The 21,168-nt window shown below is 43.2% G+C and overlaps 1 protein-coding gene across 1 annotated transcript in view; it reads right to left on the bottom strand.

The window, feature by feature from the left end:
* Col6a6 (collagen type VI alpha 6 chain) overlaps positions 1 to 21,168 on the bottom strand; it is a 99,853-nt gene that overhangs the window by 36,339 nt on the left and 42,346 nt on the right. The window contains exons 19-25 of the mRNA XM_036193786.1: positions 20,967 to 21,020; positions 13,590 to 13,625; positions 12,785 to 12,847; positions 10,970 to 11,032; positions 6,882 to 6,944; positions 3,671 to 3,733; positions 2,569 to 2,619 (exon numbers count right to left, since the gene is read on the bottom strand). Of these exons, the coding sequence (XP_036049679.1) occupies positions 2,569 to 2,619; positions 3,671 to 3,733; positions 6,882 to 6,944; positions 10,970 to 11,032; positions 12,785 to 12,847; positions 13,590 to 13,625; positions 20,967 to 21,020 (393 nt within the window). The remainder of the gene's footprint in view (positions 1 to 2,568; positions 2,620 to 3,670; positions 3,734 to 6,881; positions 6,945 to 10,969; positions 11,033 to 12,784; positions 12,848 to 13,589; positions 13,626 to 20,966; positions 21,021 to 21,168) is intronic.

The raw sequence follows: 21,168 nt of genomic DNA on the forward strand, positions 1-21,168 counted from the left end.
AAGGAAGGGCTGAACCCATTGGAAACTAGGCAGCACTATTGGAGAAACACATTCCAATTTCTAAATTTGGTTACTTGTGAGTTACATAAGCAAGATGGCAATCTAAGAGGAAAGGCAGAAATATTTGAGGAGAAAGTGATCTGGAGAATTACAGAGGGCCTGAGTCTCGTTGAAGCATATGTTAAAGAAGAGAGGGTCACTGGCCGTGTGTCTCTGAGTGGCAAGTAACCTTTCTCAAGTGGGTTTCATTGGAAAGGTTTAGGAAGTCAACAGAATCCAGACCTGACCATTCATCTTACCTTCCTTTGGCCAAAGACTCATTGAAGAGCTTTCCTACCCTTATCTGATAATGAACGTTATGCTACCTAAAATAAAGTTTCTTCTCTTTTGTACATGCCTGTGTGAAGGGGTGCACACTCTCGGGTGTGCCAGTAGAGACCAGGAGGATGTCATGTGTCTTCCTCTGTTACTTTCGACATCTTAGTTTTGAGACAGGGTTCCTCTCTGAACATGGACCTAGGCTGGCCAGCAAGCTCCCAGGATTCAGCCATCTCTACTCCACCCCTGCCATGTTGGGGTTAAAGGCATCACAATCACAGCCAGCATTTCCATGGGTACTAGGGATTTGAACTTAGGTGTTCTTGTTTTCATGGAAAGCACTCTTACCCACAGAGCTATCCCTCACCCCTAAATTTTGAAATTTTTACCATTTTTTAAGCTTTTGATGAACACCTATTATTACCTGTGATAAAGGAGAGACTTGAATTTACACATACAGAGAGCATCAATCAACACCCCGATCTTCCCTACTTCCCAACTTCCAATTATCATTAATCTATAAAAAATAAAGCTTTTTTATGTAAAAAAAAATCCTTATATATATAAAATTCAAAAGACAAAAAGAAGAAAAACCACCTGCGTCTTCCTACCTGGAGCTGTTCTAGATCCCTGTTCTAGCTCCTTCCAGCTTTTAGAAATGCATTTTAGGCACTACTGGGATAAGTGTTCTTGTAAGTGTATTATGAGTCTTTACTTCAAGTTTCTATGTACCAATTTTAAACAGAGGTCTGGGAAGATGGCTCAGTGAATTTGCTGCTCAGTCTGCAAGCAGAGGACTCTGATCCCTGGCACCCTGGTACCCTGGCACCCAGGCACTGGTGGATAGAAGCAGAATTATCCCAGGGGATCAATGGCCAGCTCAGCCCATCAGAGAACTCCATGTTTAGTGAGAGATCCTGTCTCAAAAAATAAGGTAGGACGGGATAGAGGAAGACCCGCTCAGCCTTGCTCCACCCCACCATCTGTTAACATCTGGCCTCTACACTCACATATGTGTGCACAAGTGGTCCCCCATGTTCACACACATTTTTATAATAAACATCATATGTATTAATTTTATAGAAAGTCTATGTTCAATGTCACAGGCTATTAAATATTTCCTTTTCTGTGGAATACTAATGTTTTCAATTATCCTATGTTCTAATGAACATTAAAATTCCTCATTTTTTAGTTTTAATTTTCAAAAATCTTCAGCAGTTGTGGTTTTTCCTCCTAATACAACCTGAAATCATTCCCATGGGACTCCACTAGCAGTACACTGATCCTTTCTATTATTTTAGACTACTCTTCTAATGATTTCATGTCTCTCAGATCTTTATCATAGATCTCTAACTTTTGTTTCAGAAAAGATATCTTTATATTTTCTGAGCCTTTTGTAATAATAATGGGGTATTTTTCATGATGATTATATGTGTACACATGCATAAGCATGGTTGTGTGGGCGTCCATACATGTGCATGTGTATACATGCATAGAGACAATGGCAGAGAAGAACCTTAGGTGGTAGTCTTCAGGTACCTTGTACCTTTATTTTGAGGCAGGGCCTCCACTGGCCTTGAACTTTACCAAGCAGGCTAGACTAACTGGCCAGTAAATTCCAGAGGTCTCCCTGTTTCTGTATCCCATCACCACTGGGATTATATATATCCACTACCACACCACTGTTTATGTGGGTTCTAGGGACTGAACCATCCTCCCAACCACTTATTACAGTTTTAAAGTGGTTATTGTTAGCATATCAAAATGACTAGCTTTAGTCAACTTACTTATTTTCAGGCATTTACATATCCAGTAACAATATAATCATTTTTATTTTTAAGTTACCATTTGGGCAAATGCATTAAGAAAATGCTACAAAATTTCTCACTAATAGCTGAAGCAATCATAACAATAGGAAGACAAAATGTGAAACAGCTCCTGAGTGAGGCTCCACACAGAACCTCTAAGATTAAAGACAGTTCAAGCTGGAACATGCCAGGCCATGTTCCACAGCCACACATCACAGGGAAACACATGATTTGTTTTCAACTCTCCATTTTCACCTGCCCCTGGAACCCTGGCCTGATTCTCTACCATACTGCCCACAGGACATCAACAAGTGAGCTATCAAAATAGATTTTCAACTGGATCAGACTCATTATATGCTGCCTTCTTCCTCTTAACCATGGCAAGCCAAACAAGCAAGCAAAAGCACAGAGACTAGGTCCAGCTTCAGTGGGTATAACTTACCTTTGATCCTTTGCGGCCAATGCTGCCGTATCCTGGGCTGCCATCATCACCCTGTAAGCAAAGCCACTAATCATTCACATCCAGACTAGAGATAGAGGTGGGCTTATTACAAGAGGGAGGACATGACTGATAGATTTGGGAAACATCAGGGACAACTAGGAAGCAGGGTCCTATAGTTGGGTGGGTAACGGACACTAATGATGGTGCTAATACTCCTGAACAACAGAATCAACAATTACAGCCACTTTGCAGTTGTTGTGAACATCAAAAGAATAAGCTGGGCATCCTGTAAACTTTCAGTAGAAGTAGGCAGAATGATGACCCAACTCTTTGGAGAGCTTCTGTACAATAATACTTCAGCTCAAATCCATTTTCAGTTCACTGAACAAAACAAGCACAGCAAACTGTCCATACTTTGGCTACTGTCCAATGCTTGTAGAAGCCCTGGGCAATGGGGAAAGGATGGAATGGTGTCTGATAAAGAGGTCCTGTAAATGAAAGGTCAGAAGAGGTCACGGGAAGATGCTACATAGAAAGCTTAGTATGTTTTACCATCTCATCTCAAGAGCATATTGTCTGGGGCACCTGCTGCCTTGGAAAAGCTGGCCAATCAGAAATGTCTGTGATGCCTGTCTCAGTTATTGCTAGAACACTCCAAGGCTAGACTGAGACCGTGTCTTTAAAGCTCTTCTGAGCATCCCTCAGGGATACGGCGCAGACATCTTTTTGCTGTGGTGTGGATTGTGTTCTCTGTAGGCCATGTGTCTGAATACTTGGTCCCCAGCTGGTGGTACTTTTCAAGAGGGTGGTGGAATCTTTGTGGGTGGAGCCTCAGGGAAGCCATCCATTAGGAGCAGACCTTAAGGTTTTTATAGCCCAGCCCACTTCCTGCTCAGTCTCTGCTTCCTGGCAGCAGAAGCCTATTTGCCTTCCCAGCCATGCTGGATGGAGCCCTCTTGAACTCTAACCAAAAGAAACCTTTCCTTTGCTGTTATGTTACTTCTTATCAAGTATTGGGTCACAGTATAGAGGAAAGTAATTAGTTCACTACTGAAGTAAAAGGTTCCAAAGTCCTGGTCAAAAGTAGTGAAAACCAGCCTACCTGCAGGCCCCGGGGACCTGGAAAGCCAGCAGCTCCCTTTCCTCCTAAGTTTCCAGGTTCTCCCTGTTCAACAGAAAATTGGAACAGGTCCTAACTCAGTTGTTCTGTTAGAGACAGGATGTCGTTCTGAGTCCCAGGTTGATTGTGAATTTGTGGTAGTCTTCCTCCTACCCCAGCCCTTCAGTGCTAGGATTCCAGGGGTGAATCAGCACGCCTGACTTTCACTTGTGTAATGGCAAGTCAGAAATGATGGCACAAGGCACTGTTAAAGTCCCATGTGTCACGGCAATGGGCTTGTATTCAGACTTCCATACTGTACAAATGACATGTAAGGAATGGCTGTGGTTGGCCAAAGAGCTGGCCTCCATCTATCACCGATGTCTTACAAAGTCTGATATATTGTTGAGGGTAGTTCACCATCTTAGCCACTCAATGCCATGAAAATGTCCCCATCATGATCCAGGAAGCAATCTCTCTACTGTTAAAAAAAATAATTAGAAAAATTGTTTCCCACGATGACCTGTGCAAATCACTCATCTATGAGGATAGCAGATGTATTAGCCTAGAGACCCGAGTGTAGATCAGCCAGGGAAGACAAGCAGAGTATCCACCATGACTTGTGAACCAATCTCAGTAGTGTCTTGGGGAAACCTCAGCCACTTGGGAAAATGTTCATGAGGTTATGAAGGAAGACGAGCTCCCCTTTTAAGAAAACAAAACATTACATTTAAAATAGTTTTAGATGTGCAGAAAGAACGGTTGCACACAGAGAGAGTCCCCAGCACCCCACACATTTACCTCCCCCATTGCCGATCTATTAGCTGCAGTCATTCATGCTCAGCACAATGAACCACCAATACTGATTCACTGTACTCCCCAAACCCATCCTTTAGATCTTGGTTTTACCTAGTATTTGTTCTTGGTTCCAGGTACCCAAGAGTTTCCCAAATGTGATGTTTCCATAGATTCTTGCAATCTGGGATGGTTTATCAGGCTTTTGTTTTTGAATGACCTTTACAGTTTTGAGGAGTATCCATTGGGTATTTTGTGGAATGACTCCCAATTAGAGGTTGTCTGATAGTTTATTTTTGATTAGACTGGGTCTATGGGCTTTGAGAAAGAAGAGCATAGGGATACAATGCCATTCTTACTGCATCTTATCAAGGGTAGAACAAGCAATGTGGTTTTATTTCCATGGCTGCTGACTCTGACCACCTGGTTGATGTCATATTGGTCAAGCTTCCTCACTGTTAAGGTTGGTGGTTAACTCATTCTGAAGAACAGAAAGGTCACACAGTGTGAGAACTGTGAATGGATGTTCTGAAGTATGGGGTGATACAGAATGGGGAGGGATGATGGAGGTCATCATCCCCAGGACTCACTTTCTCCTAGTGTTCTTGGGGGCCTCCTGTCCTCCCACAAGCATCCAGGACTCGCATACAAAAGCCATTTTCCAGCCCCCTTTGAATGAATCCCGTACTAGAGTCCAACAATATGTGCATTAAAACTCCCCAGCTGACTCAATTTTGAGAACATCCACTTGAAGGCAGGAAAGCTGGAAGTCAGATGGCTTTCCCAGCACCAAATAATTGGTTACTCAGTTACTGGTAGAGTCAGACATGGAGTGCAGGATTCCCGAGTTTAAATGTTCTGGAATACGACCCAGGTAGGCGTTCATCTCAGTCAATAGTGACGCAAGGAATCAGTCCATCTGGGTTTGCCATTTGCACTGGGGCACTTATCCTGCCTCTAACTCTAGCCACCCTACTTAAAGGTTCCAGTTGTTAATAATGATCTCGATGGACATGGCTTCTGTGCCTATGACTCCTCCTCATTCTCACCTAGCTCTGAGTTCCATCCATCTCTGTGGACCTCTTTTGGTCTCTTTTATCATACTCTAGAGTTCCTTCATTTCATACGCATTATGTACACATCCACTGAAACACACACACACACACACACACACACACACACACACACACACACACTTCTTCATCCAAAGAGAAGCTGTATTCTGTGGCACCATTCCCCTCACAGCTTACCCCAGGACACAGAACCAGTATGGCTCCTCTTTCTAACTGTCACTTTCTGACCATTCTTGACACACCACATGCCCAGAGCCCCTCCTTCTGAAGGTGCTTGTCCTGGTTACCCTCAAATCTTATTACACAAGCCAATGGACTGTCTTGCCATGGCTCCTTGCTCCCCTCTTTTCGCAGGCTCTCCCTGGCACTTCTCCAGTACAAATGCCGAAGTGTATGCCTCAGATTCACTCCAGCAGGAAATCCCTCCACTCTATGAAAAGCTTCTTCAGTCTGCCTCACACTTTAATTCCCCTTCCCCCTCTTCTCCAATCATTAACACCCTGCTGTCTCCCCTTCCACTGCAAACACACTCCAAGCTTTTCAAGACAATGGCAGGCCTAAGTAGAGATATCCTTTTCTCCCCCTTAAAGGAGGAATTCCTTGTCCCCCATTTCCCTCTCTGCTTCTTCAAAGTGTTTATCTTCTAAAGGCCTCTTAAAGCTTGGATCTTCTTTGATGTCTCCTTTTCCAGCATGGAAATACTCTTAACTACTTTAGTCAAACCTCCATTTCAGCCTCTTTCTCTCTATCTTTCGTATGCCATAGATTGCAGTCTTCAAGATGTTCTAAATTCTTTGGGCCTGATTTCATGCCTCATGTATCATAGCTCCTGGAATTGCATTCATTCATAAATACTAAGTTCTTATTCCAGGCCAGGCACTGTTTTAAGCATTAGAGATGCACTGGTGAGGAAAAGACCCTGCTTTCCTGTACCCAACTTCCCAGGACAACAGAAGCCTGAGCTTTAAAAGGTCCTTAGCAAAGATTCACACGAGAAGAAAGGAACCAAGCAAGGAAGGAAGGAACAAGCGAGGTAGGAAGGACAGGATGGTGCAGAGAGGATGGAGAGGGAAGGCCTTGCCAGAGCTGTCTTCCTCCCGAGACCTGTCAGTTGGATGGGGTGTAGCCCCTCATGCATTTATGCTGAGCTGGAGTCCCTGACTTCATCTTGGTCCACACCCAGTTCCTTAGAGATTTCTGGCTCTCCACGAATCAAGCCAGAGCTTAGGGGCAACAAAATGTTTTCCTTTGTGTTGAAAGGGCTCTGGCTCATGCAGCCAGCCACAGCCCTCTCGGGTAACACAAACTTGACCACTGCGGGGGCTGTATTAAAGAATGTGACCTACTTTATTTCCTTGGCTTCCCGAATGGCCTTGATTCCCCGCTTGTCCTCCGGGTCCTGGAGGCCCCTGGAAGGAAACAAGGATGGCAGATACAGTGAGACAAAGAAAAACTTTCCCCAACACTTTTACATGTCTTATGGAACGTGAAGTTCAGATGGGAAAAGAGTTACGAGCTGAGCGGGTCCCGCTCCCGAGAAAAATATTGCAACTGTCAAATAAAGACTAGTGAATAAAAGAAAATTAACAAAGTAGCCCTGTCCAGATGTGGCCTAAATGATTGCACTTCCTTGTGAATCTCTGTGTCCAAACAGAGTCTATGTTCCCACTGTTTTGCTCAAGGAACAGATGTTGCTGAAATGTCTAACATTTCAAGAAAGCTTTCCAAAGGACATTGGCCTTCAAAAAAATGCTTTCTACAACAGGCAAGGGCTGGGGTTTTTTTGTTTTTATTTTTTTGTTTTTGGTATATTTATCTTAATTTGCAAACTATGGAATATACATTAGAAAGATCAAAAAGCTTTACTAAAACCAACTAGCATTTTAACAAAAGTGTGTTCAGGGAGCACAGGATAAAGATTCTGAAATGGTTTTTAGAAACTACTAGAAAACAGAAGTGCCATCTTCGTGTCTTAGAACAGGACCTGCCCCTAGAAAGCACTTACTGTAAACACTTGTCAAATTAGCAAAAAGGGGTGAGTCCATGGACCATCCAACCTAGATCTTGCAGGATGGCGAAACCCGACAATTGCAACATGGATTACATATTGTTCTGTGTCTGGCAGGGTTTCCCTCAAAATATGAACCAAATTCCATGCCACAGGCTACCTCTTTTCAGGTTGGGGAGGTGATTTGGTGGGTAATGGTGCTTGGCACCAAGCCTGAGGACCCAAGTTCAATTCCTGGAATGCACAAGGTAGGAGAGAACCAGTTCCTCCAGCTGGCTCTCTGACGTTCACACATAGACTGTGGTGTGTACATATGTGTGTACTCTCACACAAATAAATAAAAGCAAAAAATTAAATCTGTTCAACTAGGCAATATAGACACAATATTGCAGTAATACAAATTTTATTTTTATTTATACAGCCTTTACTATGTAAGTAATGGTTGCAAGCATTTACATCTATCAAACCGTTTAATTTTCACAACATCCAATGAGGCAGCTGCTATTACTATTCCTTTGCAGGAGATACATCCGTTGTTAAGTAAATTACGCAAGGTCACACAGATAAGCTATAAAGGTATGAGCCTGGAACCACATTTCCATGGAACACTCTACCCTCCTCCCATGACTCTCCTCCCCTTTCCTCCTCACCCTGTCAATTTTTTTGAAGCATAGTTTCATGTAGCTAAGGCTTGGGCTCCTAATCCTTCTACCTCTACTTCTTTTAGAAAATCAGTATCATTTGCATATATTGGTCTTTGACAACGTCATACATGAGCATAATGTAGTCTGATCATCCCCATCATCCCCACCTCTCTCCTTTCCCTCTTCCACCCCGTCAACTCCTCTTCCACCCCGTCAACCCCTCTTCCCTACAAACCCCTTTCCTCCTTCCCTTTTTGTTTTGTGACCCACTGAGTTTAACCAAGGCCATTGGAATGACCACAAATGTGAAACTATCCAGCAGAGCCTGGTGGGTTCACCCTACCTCCCCTTCTTGAGTGCTGGTTCAACAGAGAAGGACACCAGTGCTTGGCTAGGTCTAACCTGGCTGGTGTGCATATGACTAGTGTGATTTAGCTAAGAACACGTATTCAAAGAACAGCTACATCCCCGAGTATAATATTTTGGACCTAGTTTTCCACTGTATTTCCTAGCATTTGGAGATTTTAGAGAAGGGACTTAAGGGTAATAAAAGATGGGACAAAAGAAGGCACAGAGGAATCTGTCATTTCTTTCAAAAATATTTTCCTAGGCATAGTACTTCAGCTTTTTTTTTTTTAATCTCAGAAACATATTGGCTGGATTAGCACATTTCATTTATGCAGAACACCAAGTACTGCGTAACTTAATAAGCCTCTGGTATGCCATCAATATAAATCACATCCCCTTTCAAGATATGAGTCCCAAGGAAAGCTTTCAAGTCTGCTGTTAGAAAATACTGTTCTACTGGAGGGCTCCCCCTGTGCCATAAAAGAATACAAGACCTATGGCAATGGGTTTGGAGAGCCAACAAAGAGCAATACTCTCTGTGCATCTGGCTGTGTTTGTCTCTGTGGATTTCCTCTGGAAACAGCAATCTAGAAATCCCATTTGTCATGTCCCAAACACAGAAAATTCCACTTGTCTTTAAACTGCCTTTTAACCAGCCAACAAGCAAGGAATTCCATAAAAACCATGCAGAAGAAGAAAGGTAGGTTTTCCAGCCAGACAAATGGAAGTGGAGGTAGAGAGACAGGGTGCCTTTGACTAACTGGCAATGCCAAAGGCTGGATGATTTATGACTGAGCCACATCTTGCCAAAGTGAGATTAAAGGGACCTGTGAATGAAGGTGTTCTTCGGGGAACATGGAAAAATTAATCCACTAATAGTCTTGGATACCATTTTGGATCCTAGAGCAAAAGAAAGACCAAGGACTTTGGGAATTTCAGCTCATCTACATATCCACATCAATATATGATACCAATAGATGAGATAATAGCCTGATATTCATCTTTCTTTGTACTTACTATTTTTTTTTAAATAAAAATCTCCATTGTGGTGCCAGCCGGCTTTTAATGATTCAAAGATGTGAATACAGAAGAGTTTTTTTTTTTTTTTTACCACCAATTTAATTCTGCTATGAAATTATGAAATTTTCATGCATTTGGAAAGAGCACTTTTATCAAAACCAGGAATAAACATCATCACGAGCAGTTATGAATATACTTTAAAACAGTATGTCATGGCATACAACTTTACGCAAACAGCCTCTTAAATATTCTCATGATGAGCACAGCCACTTAAATGCTGGGCCTCTGCCCAGTTTAACTAATGGATGCAAAGCAATGCATTCCCTTGATACTGCTAATAGTGGAGGGTGAAAGTCCCAACTGGGTCTCTTTCATTCATTTACTGCTTGATTCATTACACAAATGTATTGAGCTCTGCTGGGCCAGGTACTATGGACCCAGGCTCTGGGGATTCAGCATAAGCAAGACACTAACATGGATGGAGCTTACAATATGTAAAAAGAGACCATTATATACATATATACTATGCTAGCCATAGACAGAGAAGACCACACAGAGCCTTGCACTCAACATGTGGTCTAGACCTGCAGCATCAGCACCAACTGGGGACTCACTGAACATGCAGAATCCCAAGCCTCGATCTAGGCCCCCTTAGGACCTGCATCCTAACATACTCTCCTAGAGATTCTTAGAGCCCTTTGAAATAGGAGAAGTGTGGCTATTAGGTAGTCATTTCCAACCCCAGTGTTATATCTAAGGAGAATTTAGAATTATCAACATCATGTCTTCACTTGCAGAGATTCTCAGAATCAGAGTAGGGTTCCAGGTGATAAAATGGTTTAGTCTTCCCAGGAGACTGCAATTTAAAAAACTTTATATGTGTGCATGTGTGGGTATGTGAGTGTATGCCACATGTGTGGGGGTGATTGTGAGGGCCAGGAGAAGGTTTTGGATCCCCAAAGGCTGGAGTTACAGGAGTTTGTAAATGTGGAGAGGGTTTTAGATCCCCAAAAGCTGAGTTACAGGAGGTTGTAAATATGGGTCCTTGGGAAGAGAATTAGCAAGTGCTCCTAACCACTAAGCTATCTCTCTAGCTCCTCCAGGGGGTGAAGTAGGCAACTCCAAGTGGCTTGTGAGCAGGATGTGATGTGACGCATCAACATAGCACAGGGGAGAAATTAAGACTGAGAAGCAGAGGCAGGAGGTTTCTTTAGAGGGGATCCTCTGCATCTACTATAGTCTGTATGTCAAGGGACCAGTGAATGGTGCAGCTGCCACTTCTCACACTCAAGTCACATTTCTCACACTTGGTGTGCAGGCGGCGTGTGTGATTCACCTTTTGAGACAAAACCACTAAAACATCCTCCTTAAAGCCAAGGTCAAGGCCAGACACAGTTGCTTTCTCCTTACTCACCTGAGGGCCTTTCATTCCTAGAACTCCCTCTTCTCCTTTCTCACCAGGCTCTCCTCTTGAGCCCTAAACACACAGAATCAAAGTGTTAGTTTCCCCTTTAGTGAGAATGCTTCAACATTAAACTTGCACATTAAAGATCAAATGCTAAGTCAAGGTAACACAGAAACTGGTCAGGGAAATTTCCTGTGGCTACTGTGTAGGTCTTGAGGTTCTTCTTCATCTTTGTAGGAATACCCACAGGACAGTCTGAAATTGAGGTGGTTGAGCCTATAGCGCCAAAGGAGATAGGGCCTGGAAGAAACACCCCAAAGCTGAGATTTTCAGCACTGGTAACTGTCCTCAGCCTTTACACTCAGAAGCCATATGCTTTTTATGTGAAAAATGTTTTTCTTAATCATGTAAGTCTGAAACCAGAACCTTTAAATCCATTTAATATTCAATAACCACAACCAAGATGGGCCATAAAGAAGATACATTCCATAGTGAGATGAAATTTAGGTATTTCTACTTCTGGAATATTCTATTGTCTATGTACTATGGCTTCCATAGGTTGCAGAGAAAGTTTCTTCATGTGCTGTATTTGGTATTTTGCTCCATTTTAAATTGTGCTGCAAATAAAAAAGGTCCATAAGCTGAAAGAACAAATGCTCATTGTGACTTGCACAGCATGAGATAAAGGCAGTCAATTTATTGAGATGCTTTCTGACGATCCCAACGGCAAAGATTTCTCACTCTAAAGTAAGAAAATTGAACCTCCCTCATCTGGCACGTAATGACAAATAAAAGCAATCAAGCTGGAGAGAGAGAGAACGGTCTGACGGGAAGGCTGTTTACCATGCTGAAATCTTGGCGACATGTCACAAAGTGTCTCTCTGATGTTTTGATGTATTTCGTCCAACTTCCATACACAAACTGCCAATATATAATGCCTTTATTTTTAAGTACTTGCTTTAAAATCTTGAAAAATAGCACCAATGACTGTCCTGCCTAAGCCAAAGAGTGCACCTGTTTTTTTCATACATTCAAAACAAAGTTTAGAGGAAAAATACTATTTTGCGGTCTGATTTCTACCTCTTCCTCCTCCCTCCCTCTCTCCCACTCCATCTCTTTCCCTCCATGCCGGAGACTTAACCCAGGGCCTATACATGCAACACACACTTTCTACCATTGAGTTACATCCCAATCCAGCATCTTTCTTCCTTCTCAGCATGTGCTCCCTTCCTGTCTCACTGTTGATCTAGGCTATGCTTTGCCCTCTCTGGCACACGTGCCTCCCTGCTCACATGACCAGAGCAAAGCACCAACCATGGCTTGCTCCTTGTAAAGGAAGAAGTGCTGGAGGCAGCTCCCCAGAGAAGCAAGCTGGAAAGGACAGGCAGGGTGCCACACTATAGATCACCCTGATGAAGCCTCCAGCTGCACTTAGAACAATTTTTTCCTTGAGTTGAGCCAATGTTTCAACACCATGGACATGCAGAGATACAATGCTGAACTATTACTGTGTGAAATTGGCCATAATCCCCAAATTCAAGGCTCAACATTTTCCTTGGCTCAAGGGCTCCTGGATTATCCTAACAGTCCTGAACCCACAAGGCTGGCTGACCAGCATGTTCATCTCTTTCTACCTCTTAATGAGGACAGAACTCTGATAAAAGAGACAACATTCTGTGCAAGTCAAGACTCGATGTTGCTTATTTGTTTTATTAACCTGAACATACTTCCAAGCCTCTGTAGTTCTACAGGGCCATGTGAAGAGTTCTAACCAGGCTATTGATTCTCCATTTGCTCACACAACTATGTGTTCTCTAGGTATACCTGAGGGCCCTTAAGTCCTGGTGAACCTTCAAGTCCATCTAGGCCTGGGATGCCTGGATTTCCCTGTAGGGAGAAGAATCAACCTATTAATCTTTTAATGCTATCTCTTCATGTGCAAGATTAGAAACTTCTTTTTCAGTGGCAATGAAAAGTCTTTGTAAAAACTGAAGGTTTCTTTTATCCTTAATATCATGGAATTTCACTCAGATGTGACCATGTGACCGAGAGTGGGTTTATCACTAACCCTCATCATGTTTTTAATCTGAGCATGAGTGTTCCACAAACGTCTAAGCCACAGCTCTTCTTTCTTAAAGACTGTGCATTCATGAAGCACACAGTGTAGGATACATCACCAGGGTGCACAATAGGGATGTGACACACCTCTCCATTTACGTCTTCAGGGTACTCAGAGTATCCAGTTATAGACAACTTCCACTGTGTTCTTTGGGTTTATATGGGGTTTTCATACAAATTGTAAGTTGGAGAGGATCACGGAATACAAATGCAAGAAAGGTTAGAGTTTGAATTCAAAATCCAAACAAAATCAAGTTTAACTATTGGACTAAATAGTGTCTTTGATCATTTTCATGTTTAAAGGTTAATTTCTTCGAAATTTTTAAATAAAGTACCCCAATTTTATTTCATTTTGAATTCTTGAAATTGTAGTTAATATTTTCTAACAATTTATCTACAACCAATATCATAAAAAACCAAAAGGTTAAGATGGGAGGAGATAGTTCCATGTTCCTTGACTGGACATGAGTCGTTTATCATCTGAAGGTAAGAAAAAGAAATTATCACTGACCTGCGGACCTGTATGTCCCCTTCGGCCATGAACTACCTAAAATAAAAGGAAAAAAGTAGATATTCTTAGTTTAGAAAAGATGCTGCATCCATAGGATTTCAATTGGTAACAGACACCTCAAAGCACTGATGTAACTCCCACATTACGCTAACTCCTTCATTACTTGGTGCATTGTGAAAACAGGCTCTTGCCAACTCTCAATTTCTAGGTAGATAATTGAAATCATGGAGAAACCAAAGCCAGAGATACACGGAGAATAGGTCATAGCCCACAACCCACCTTCACTAAGCTTGACCAGAGCTGCTCAGTAGCTGCAACAACGACCTGAATTTTCTTTCTTATTTTCCTCCAAGAACTACAAAGTAAATCTGAAATCAGGAATGGACCAGCCAGAGGGCAGGGTGCCAGAGGAAAAGCTGAGGCTCGCCTCTGGGAACTTCACAATACTCAGAAACTCACAAAGCTCAGAATTTAAAGAGTCAAATGAGCTTGATAAAGCTAAGTAATGTGATTAGTTGTCAGAAATCATCTCAAATATTCAAAAGTGACTTGACATGCTGTATCAATAAAATACCCAATCCAAACAACATTGTTAAACAGGGAAGGGGAATTTTCACTCTGTGTAAGGTCAAGGTTCAAGGTGCATTCCCAATCAATAGTCCACAGTTCAGAAAATCAAGAGATAATGACATTTTCCTGCCTGACTTGGTCATTTAGTAAGATCAGAGCAAAACTCACGTCTAGGGTTCACAAAATTCAACAGCCAGACAATACCATCTTGCTGGAAACTCATGTGAGATATTCTGACAGGTCAGCATTGCCAAGTGTATTTCAAACTATGTTGTCATCTAAGGAGCAAAGAGGTGTGCATGGGGAAAAGTCATATTTCTTTAAAACAAGAATGATTCATCTTCAAGGCCCACATTCTCTGTCACAGAAGAAGTCATCATTTTCAAAGGGCTGGAAAGATAGCTTAGCATCTAAGAGCACTTGCTGCTCTTATAGAGGATGCTGGTTCAGTTCTCAGCACCCACATCAGGCAGCTCACAACTGCCTGTAACTCCAGTTCCCTGGGATCCAATGTCCTCCCTCCAGCATTGACAAGCAATTGCATGCATGTGGTTGCACATACACACACACACACACACACACACACACACACACACACACACACACACACACATCTATAATTTTTTTTAAAGTTTAAATAGAATCTGTTTCCTTTAGCACAATGAATTGTCCCAATTCAGTTCAATTCCACATCATCCAGAAAATTATCCACCAGTAGATTTCATTCTGAAAACTGTCTGCTACCCTTTGAAGGACAATAGATGGGACCAAGAGAGAATGAAGCATGTATACGTGCTTGGGCCCTCCCCCACATTTTCCCGGAGTCTTTGACCTTGGGAAATCCTCACTCTAAGTATTGGGGGACGATGGACAAATACCACAAGCATTTACAAGGCAGAGCACAGCACATAGTTAAGGATGGGAAGACAGTTTCAAAGGCAGATCACATCCAGTTGGTCCAATGTGGAAAATCTCCCCAGAGGAAGAGACTTTTTGGCTATTGGTTTCAAGGGATGTGTCCTGGGTAATGACGTAAAAGCAGAAAAATAGGAGGTATAGTAGGTATTGGCAACAAAGGTAAGTTGAGTCAAAAGTGTGAGATAAGAGGGAAATTGCGAGGTTACTATACCACACTACTCAGTTTGTGGTGTAGTTAACACACACGGTTGGAGCAGGCTCCATGTGAATACAACCGGTTGCAGTGGAGGAGCTGAGGAGAATGTCATATTCTAGCAAAACAAAAATTCACTCATAGATTTTAAGGGTTGTAGAGCAGATCTCCACATGAAGGATGTTTCTCTACTGCCAGTGTTGGAAACATCAGCGTCTGCTCCTGTGTATTAAGTTGTTTGCCTTTTGTATGTGCTCATTTGCTTGTGTAGGTAGATGCCCATGTGCGATGCCCACGTGTGAGTATGCACACAGAGGCCAAAGGGTAACCTCCAGAGTCATTTCTTAGGTGTCATTTACCTTGTGTTTTGAGACAGGGTTTCTTCACTGGCCTGGAGCTCACCAGTAAGGCTGGGCTGGCTGGCTGGCTGGCCATTATCAGAATCTGTTAGCCTTCCTTCTCAGGGCTGGGGTTACGTGGGTGCACCACCACACCTGGCTATGTTACTTGGACTCTCAGTCTTCAGGATTGCCTGCAAGCACATCACTGCCTCAACCATCTCTCCAGCTCTGCTCCCATGGGACTTAAGGTCTGATTTTGAAAGAGCTCAATGGCAACGTATCTCTGGTATTCCTGCCCTGCCCCCTGAGTAAAGACTGACTCCTGTCCCTAGTCATGGGGGTTTAGACCTAATGGAGGAGACAGACCTTAATCTAACAGTGATGTAAGTGAGGGGAACAAACCTGGACAGGCCACCTATCATGTTTGCTGGTTTAAGCTACAAAATCATGGGAGAAAGACCTTGGCAAACAGGAGACACAGAAAGCAGACAAGGAATTGGGGCAAATGATTTTGCAGCATTTGCCTAACATTTTCAAGTGTTTGCATAGGAGAGAAAAATCGCAGAATATCGGCAGGGTGTACTCAAAGGCTGACTGGGGTCCAGTCACAGACCCAGACATCCTAACTCTTCTTTAAAGCAAATGTGAGTGGGCACATCGAGAGGAAAGTCCGTCCCTCAGGGGGCTGCAGAAGGAAATGATGCAAGACAGAGTCCCCAGTTCTGTGGTCCTCTCAGCCTGGCTTTCCGGGTACCAATGAGGACCCTGTTTTCTGAGCACAAACAGAGAGTCCTCAGGAAGCAAGCAGGGTGTTAATGGCGACACCCATGAATCCTATTTCTTACTGGCAGGCTCATCTCCCATGATGCTGCCCTGGAGCACTCTGGGAGGCCTGTAAAGAGGTTCCCAGAAGGATGAATGGAGAAAGCACTACCAAAGCAATCTGGACCAAACTGGAATGAAAGGCTGCTTGGGTCTGAGGCTACAGTTGCTTCTCATTACCCCTGGCAGCGGACCCACTTTAGTCCTCAGCACAGCCTAGTTCAGAGACAGCTACCCCTCCCATTTCCCATCAATGCCCGGGGTGTGCTTTCTGGCTGCGGTCCTTTCTCCCTGCTTCACCTGCCCTAGGTCCAGGCTAGTATCTTAGCCTCATTCTGATAATAGCTTGTTCACCCCACAGGCCTGCCTCCTTTTCCATCACTTCCTTGCCAGGAAGCAGTTAGCAAAGTCTGGGGGCATTTCCTGTTGGGTGTGCTGTTGGCACCCAGTGAGATGTTGAAGTAGAAATTTACATATTTCCATGCATAATGCAGCCCTTCACCACAAGCAAAGCTTCAAACACACACCAGTGGTGGAGAAACTTTGCTGTGGTTTACCCCATGGCTCTGAATTCCTGCAGAGAGCTCTAGTACTCAGCCAGTTGCTGGTTCATTGTTGGTGTTCAGTGTTTGTCAAATGAATAGAGATCACATTGGGTCAGCTGTTATCCATTTCCCTGCATGTCACCCTCCAATCACTTGCCAATTCAGCAGAATTTCATTGCACCAAGGATCCCTCATTGCTCTCCATCTTCATCTAGATGCTATTTTGCAGGTATATGAAGTGGTAGTGATGGAACTGAGAGCTTTGGACACATTAGACAGGCACTTGGCCACTGAGCTTCCCCTACCTCCCCCAGCCTAATATCTACCTATATCTTACTGTTTTAGAAACAACAGATTCTTTTTCTTTCAAGAATAACAACTTCATTGCAATTATAAAACCAATAAACCCTTATGAATGCAGATCAAACATAAATGTAAAAGTCACCCCAAAATCTCCAGGTAGAGATAAACATCCGCAGGGGTCAAAGAGATGACTCAGAGGTTAAGAACACTTGCTTCTCATGCAGAGGACCCAGATTCTGTTCCCAGTACCCACATGGTAGCTGATGACCCTCTATAACTCTAGCTCCTGGGGATCTGATCTAACCCCCTCTTCTCACCTCTGACTGAGGGCAGCAGGCACAAGCCGACACACATTCATACAGACAAAACATTTAAACATTAAACAGTTTTTAGACAAAAGAAGTAATCATTAGCTTTTTAGAGTCATGATTCTTGACACATATGGGATTTTTCTGACATAATTCTATATAGTGGCATTTTTATTGAAAAAGGGGTCATGTGGTCATGCTATTTTAAATTTCAGCATTGGGCTGGAGAGTTGGGTCAGCTCTTGTTGCTCTTCCAGAGGACCCAGGTTCAGGTCCCACCCCCCACAGGGCAGCTCACAACCATCTCTAACTCTAGATCTAGAGGATCCCATGCTCTTTGCTGACCTCCACAGGCACTGCATGAGAGTGGTGCACAGACATATAGATGAAACACTTGTACACAAAACAACAACAATAAAATAAATCTAAAAAAATGTAAGTAATACATTTAATTTCACTAGAAAAGTAAAAACAAGAGCTTGGGGCCCAACGTCAACATTTCTGCTATCCAGTAGCTCTCCACTTCCTTCTCTTCCTCTGTCCCCCAAGCTCTGCCAGTTGATGTCTTTCCCTCTCTATTGTCCTGTCAAGTCTTTGTTGTTTTTGTCTTTTATTTCTCAAGACAGGGTTTCTCTGAGTAGCCCTGGCTGTCCTGGAACTAGCTCTGCAGACCAGGCTGGCCTTGAACTCAAGAGATCCACCTGCCTCTGCCTCCCTGGTGCTGGGATTAAAGGCGTGCGCCACCACTGCCCCAGCTGTTCTGTCAGTGTTTTGAGCTTTTATTCAGAGCAAGACTGTGGGCTTCATTTCTTTCAGACTTGAACTGTTGGCCAGAGTCCCACTTTCCCCTTGAGTACCTCCTCTTCAAGTGAGGGGTGGGGTTAATTTGCCTTTGGGACATGATTTTCCCTCCCTCTCTTTTGTGGTTTGATTACTCAATAACCTGATTCATTGACAATAAAGATTGACTATCTGTGGAAAGGACCCCTGTGGACTAAAGACCCCTGGGGAGGTGTAGTGGGACATGGAGACACTGTCTACAACACTTTGGGGTTAAGGGAATTATTGCTTTTACTGTAGGGTTACATCTTCCTCCAGCTTTTGGCGTTTAGGCAAATCTTAGGACTCACATGAAGCCCTAATGGCTGCAGTTTGTCTGTGTCATAATCTCCACTGGCTTCTGGTTTCGGGCAATACAGATACAACACTGTTCACTTTCTCCCCATTCCTTCTGCTTCCTCTGCTCACAGGGACATATGGGGATACCCCTTGCTCCTCTCAGAATCGACAGTGAAAATCTGCACAACTGCATTCATCAGCTCTTTCTGGGTGGTGACAATTATTTTGAGAGAAACCCGATCTGGCTTCAGAGCTAAGGAGCATGTGGACTTCCTCTCTACAGTCCAGGTGCAAAAGAAGTTGGCCAGAGAGTCCTTACCTGTGGCTTGAAGGCAGGGTCACTGTTTGTGTCTTTTTATTTTATTTTGCTGAGTTGCCCAAAAGAGGCAACTGCTTTGACTCCTGCATGACACAGAGGCACCTATCCCCCAGATGGGGGTTCTCCTTAGAAGCTGTGTAGGCCACAAAACAATAAATACACATTCCTTCACACCAGGATTTTCTGGGTGATAGTCTTCACAATGAAAACATTTTGCAGGGGGATGGAAGCCTTCAAGGATGCCCTTCCAGAAGGCCAAGTAGAGAGGACAAACACTCCCTCATCTCATATGCACGAAAGCAACATTAGCAAATTGGGTTGCTAACAATCACACTCTGCACGTTTCCAATATCCCTGCCATTCATTTTATTTCCTAGCCTTGTGAAGAACATAGGTGTGCTTCCAGATGCAAAAATACTTTCCTGATGGAGTATAAGAGCTGGTTTCATAAACTACTTCTGCCCAGAAAATACAAAGCATCAGAAGCCCCATCCACTCAACTAGTTTTCATTTGTGCTCAATTTGAAAACATTGTATTTTGAGGGGGGAGGGGGGAAGGAGGCTGGATAGCTAAACAAAGAATGGAAAAGAAAATGCTGCAAAATGAGACAAAATTGGTCTAATCTAGACTGCAATGCAGGTGTGAAAGTGAATTCCATTAAATAATCTCTTATTGGATAAAGACTCTCTGTTTGGAATCCTTGTGCGTTTTTCTAAGCAGTCATGCATGGAATGTTTTAAAGCATGCATTTAAACAAAGCCAATAAAATAAACTAAAAACAAATTAAAACTCCTCCCAAAGGGTTTCATAATGTGCTGGTTGGCTTTTGCCAACTTGACACAAACCTAGACATATCTGGGAAGAGAGAATTTTAATCAAGAAAATGCCTCCATAACACTGGCCTACAGGCAAGTCTATGGGTATTGTCCTGATTTGTGATTGATGCAGAAGGACCCAGGTCACCATGAGTGGTGCCACTGCTGGACAGGTGATATTCAGTAAGAAAGCAGGCTGAGCAAGCCAAGATGAGCAAGTCAGTAAGCAGCATGCCTCCACGGCTTTTGCTTCAATTCCTGCCTTTAGTTCTTACCCTGACTTGCCTCTGTGATGGAGTGTGACCTGAGAGTTGTAAGTTGAAATATACCCTTTCCTCCCCAAGTTGCTTTTGGTCATGGTGTTTTATCACAGCATCAGAATCCCTAAGACACTCAACAACCTAATCTCACTCTTAGTTACAACAGTACTTCTCTTTATCTCTTTTTTGCTAACATTTTTTTTTGTTATTTTCATTGTTTTTTAATTTTTGAGAATTTCCTGTGAGTATACTATATTTAACATTATTCCTACCCCTCCATCTCCCCTTACCCTAAGACATGACAGGGATGCTACACTCTTTAAAGTCTCAACATTATGGTTGCCTAAACAAGACGTGCATGACAATAGCAGTAGACCTGCCAATGCAGATGGTGAACTTCAGGCTGTCAATCAATGGCTGCTGAGGAAGGGAGAAGCAATTTTCTTCCCAACTTTCTTAATAGTCAGAAGAACTAGCAGACAATGGAGTTTGCACATCAAGTAACATCACTGGCAACATTAGCTAACTCATCAAGTAACATCACTGGCAACATCCACTGACTATCAAGTAACATCACTGGCAACACGAGTTAACTGGTCAAGTAGGTCAAACATTGGCAGCTTTCCCCTGATTGGCCACTCTTTCATTTGCTCTGTGTGGCAATCTTTCCCTGTGCATGATTTCCCATGTAGCCAGCATTTTCTTATTCAATCTTCAGGGACTTTACCAGGCCATCCCCATTCTGAGATGGCACCCCTGACCCAGTGACCACCCCAGAAACTCCCCATAGTCAGTCACTGTCATCACAGCTCAAGCTGTGGGATCCCCAAGTCTAGAAGCTCCTTTCCTTGAAGAGCTCTTACCGTCCTTCTTCTTGAGCCTGGTGTCCCGGGAGAGCCTGGCCAGCCTCTTCTGCCCTGTCAGAGGGACAAAAGGATGTATGACAGCAACATTCCATCACTGATAGGGTTCCATTTTAACATCTACTCATGTACCAGAAGGGCTCGTTCCAGGGATGGAGTCATCTTTCCCTGAAGTGTGATACTCTCTTCCAGTAGTCATCAG

This window comes from Onychomys torridus, chromosome 7, assembly GCF_903995425.1.
Source record: "Onychomys torridus chromosome 7, mOncTor1.1, whole genome shotgun sequence".
Classification (NCBI taxonomy): Eukaryota; Metazoa; Chordata; class Mammalia; order Rodentia; family Cricetidae; genus Onychomys; species Onychomys torridus.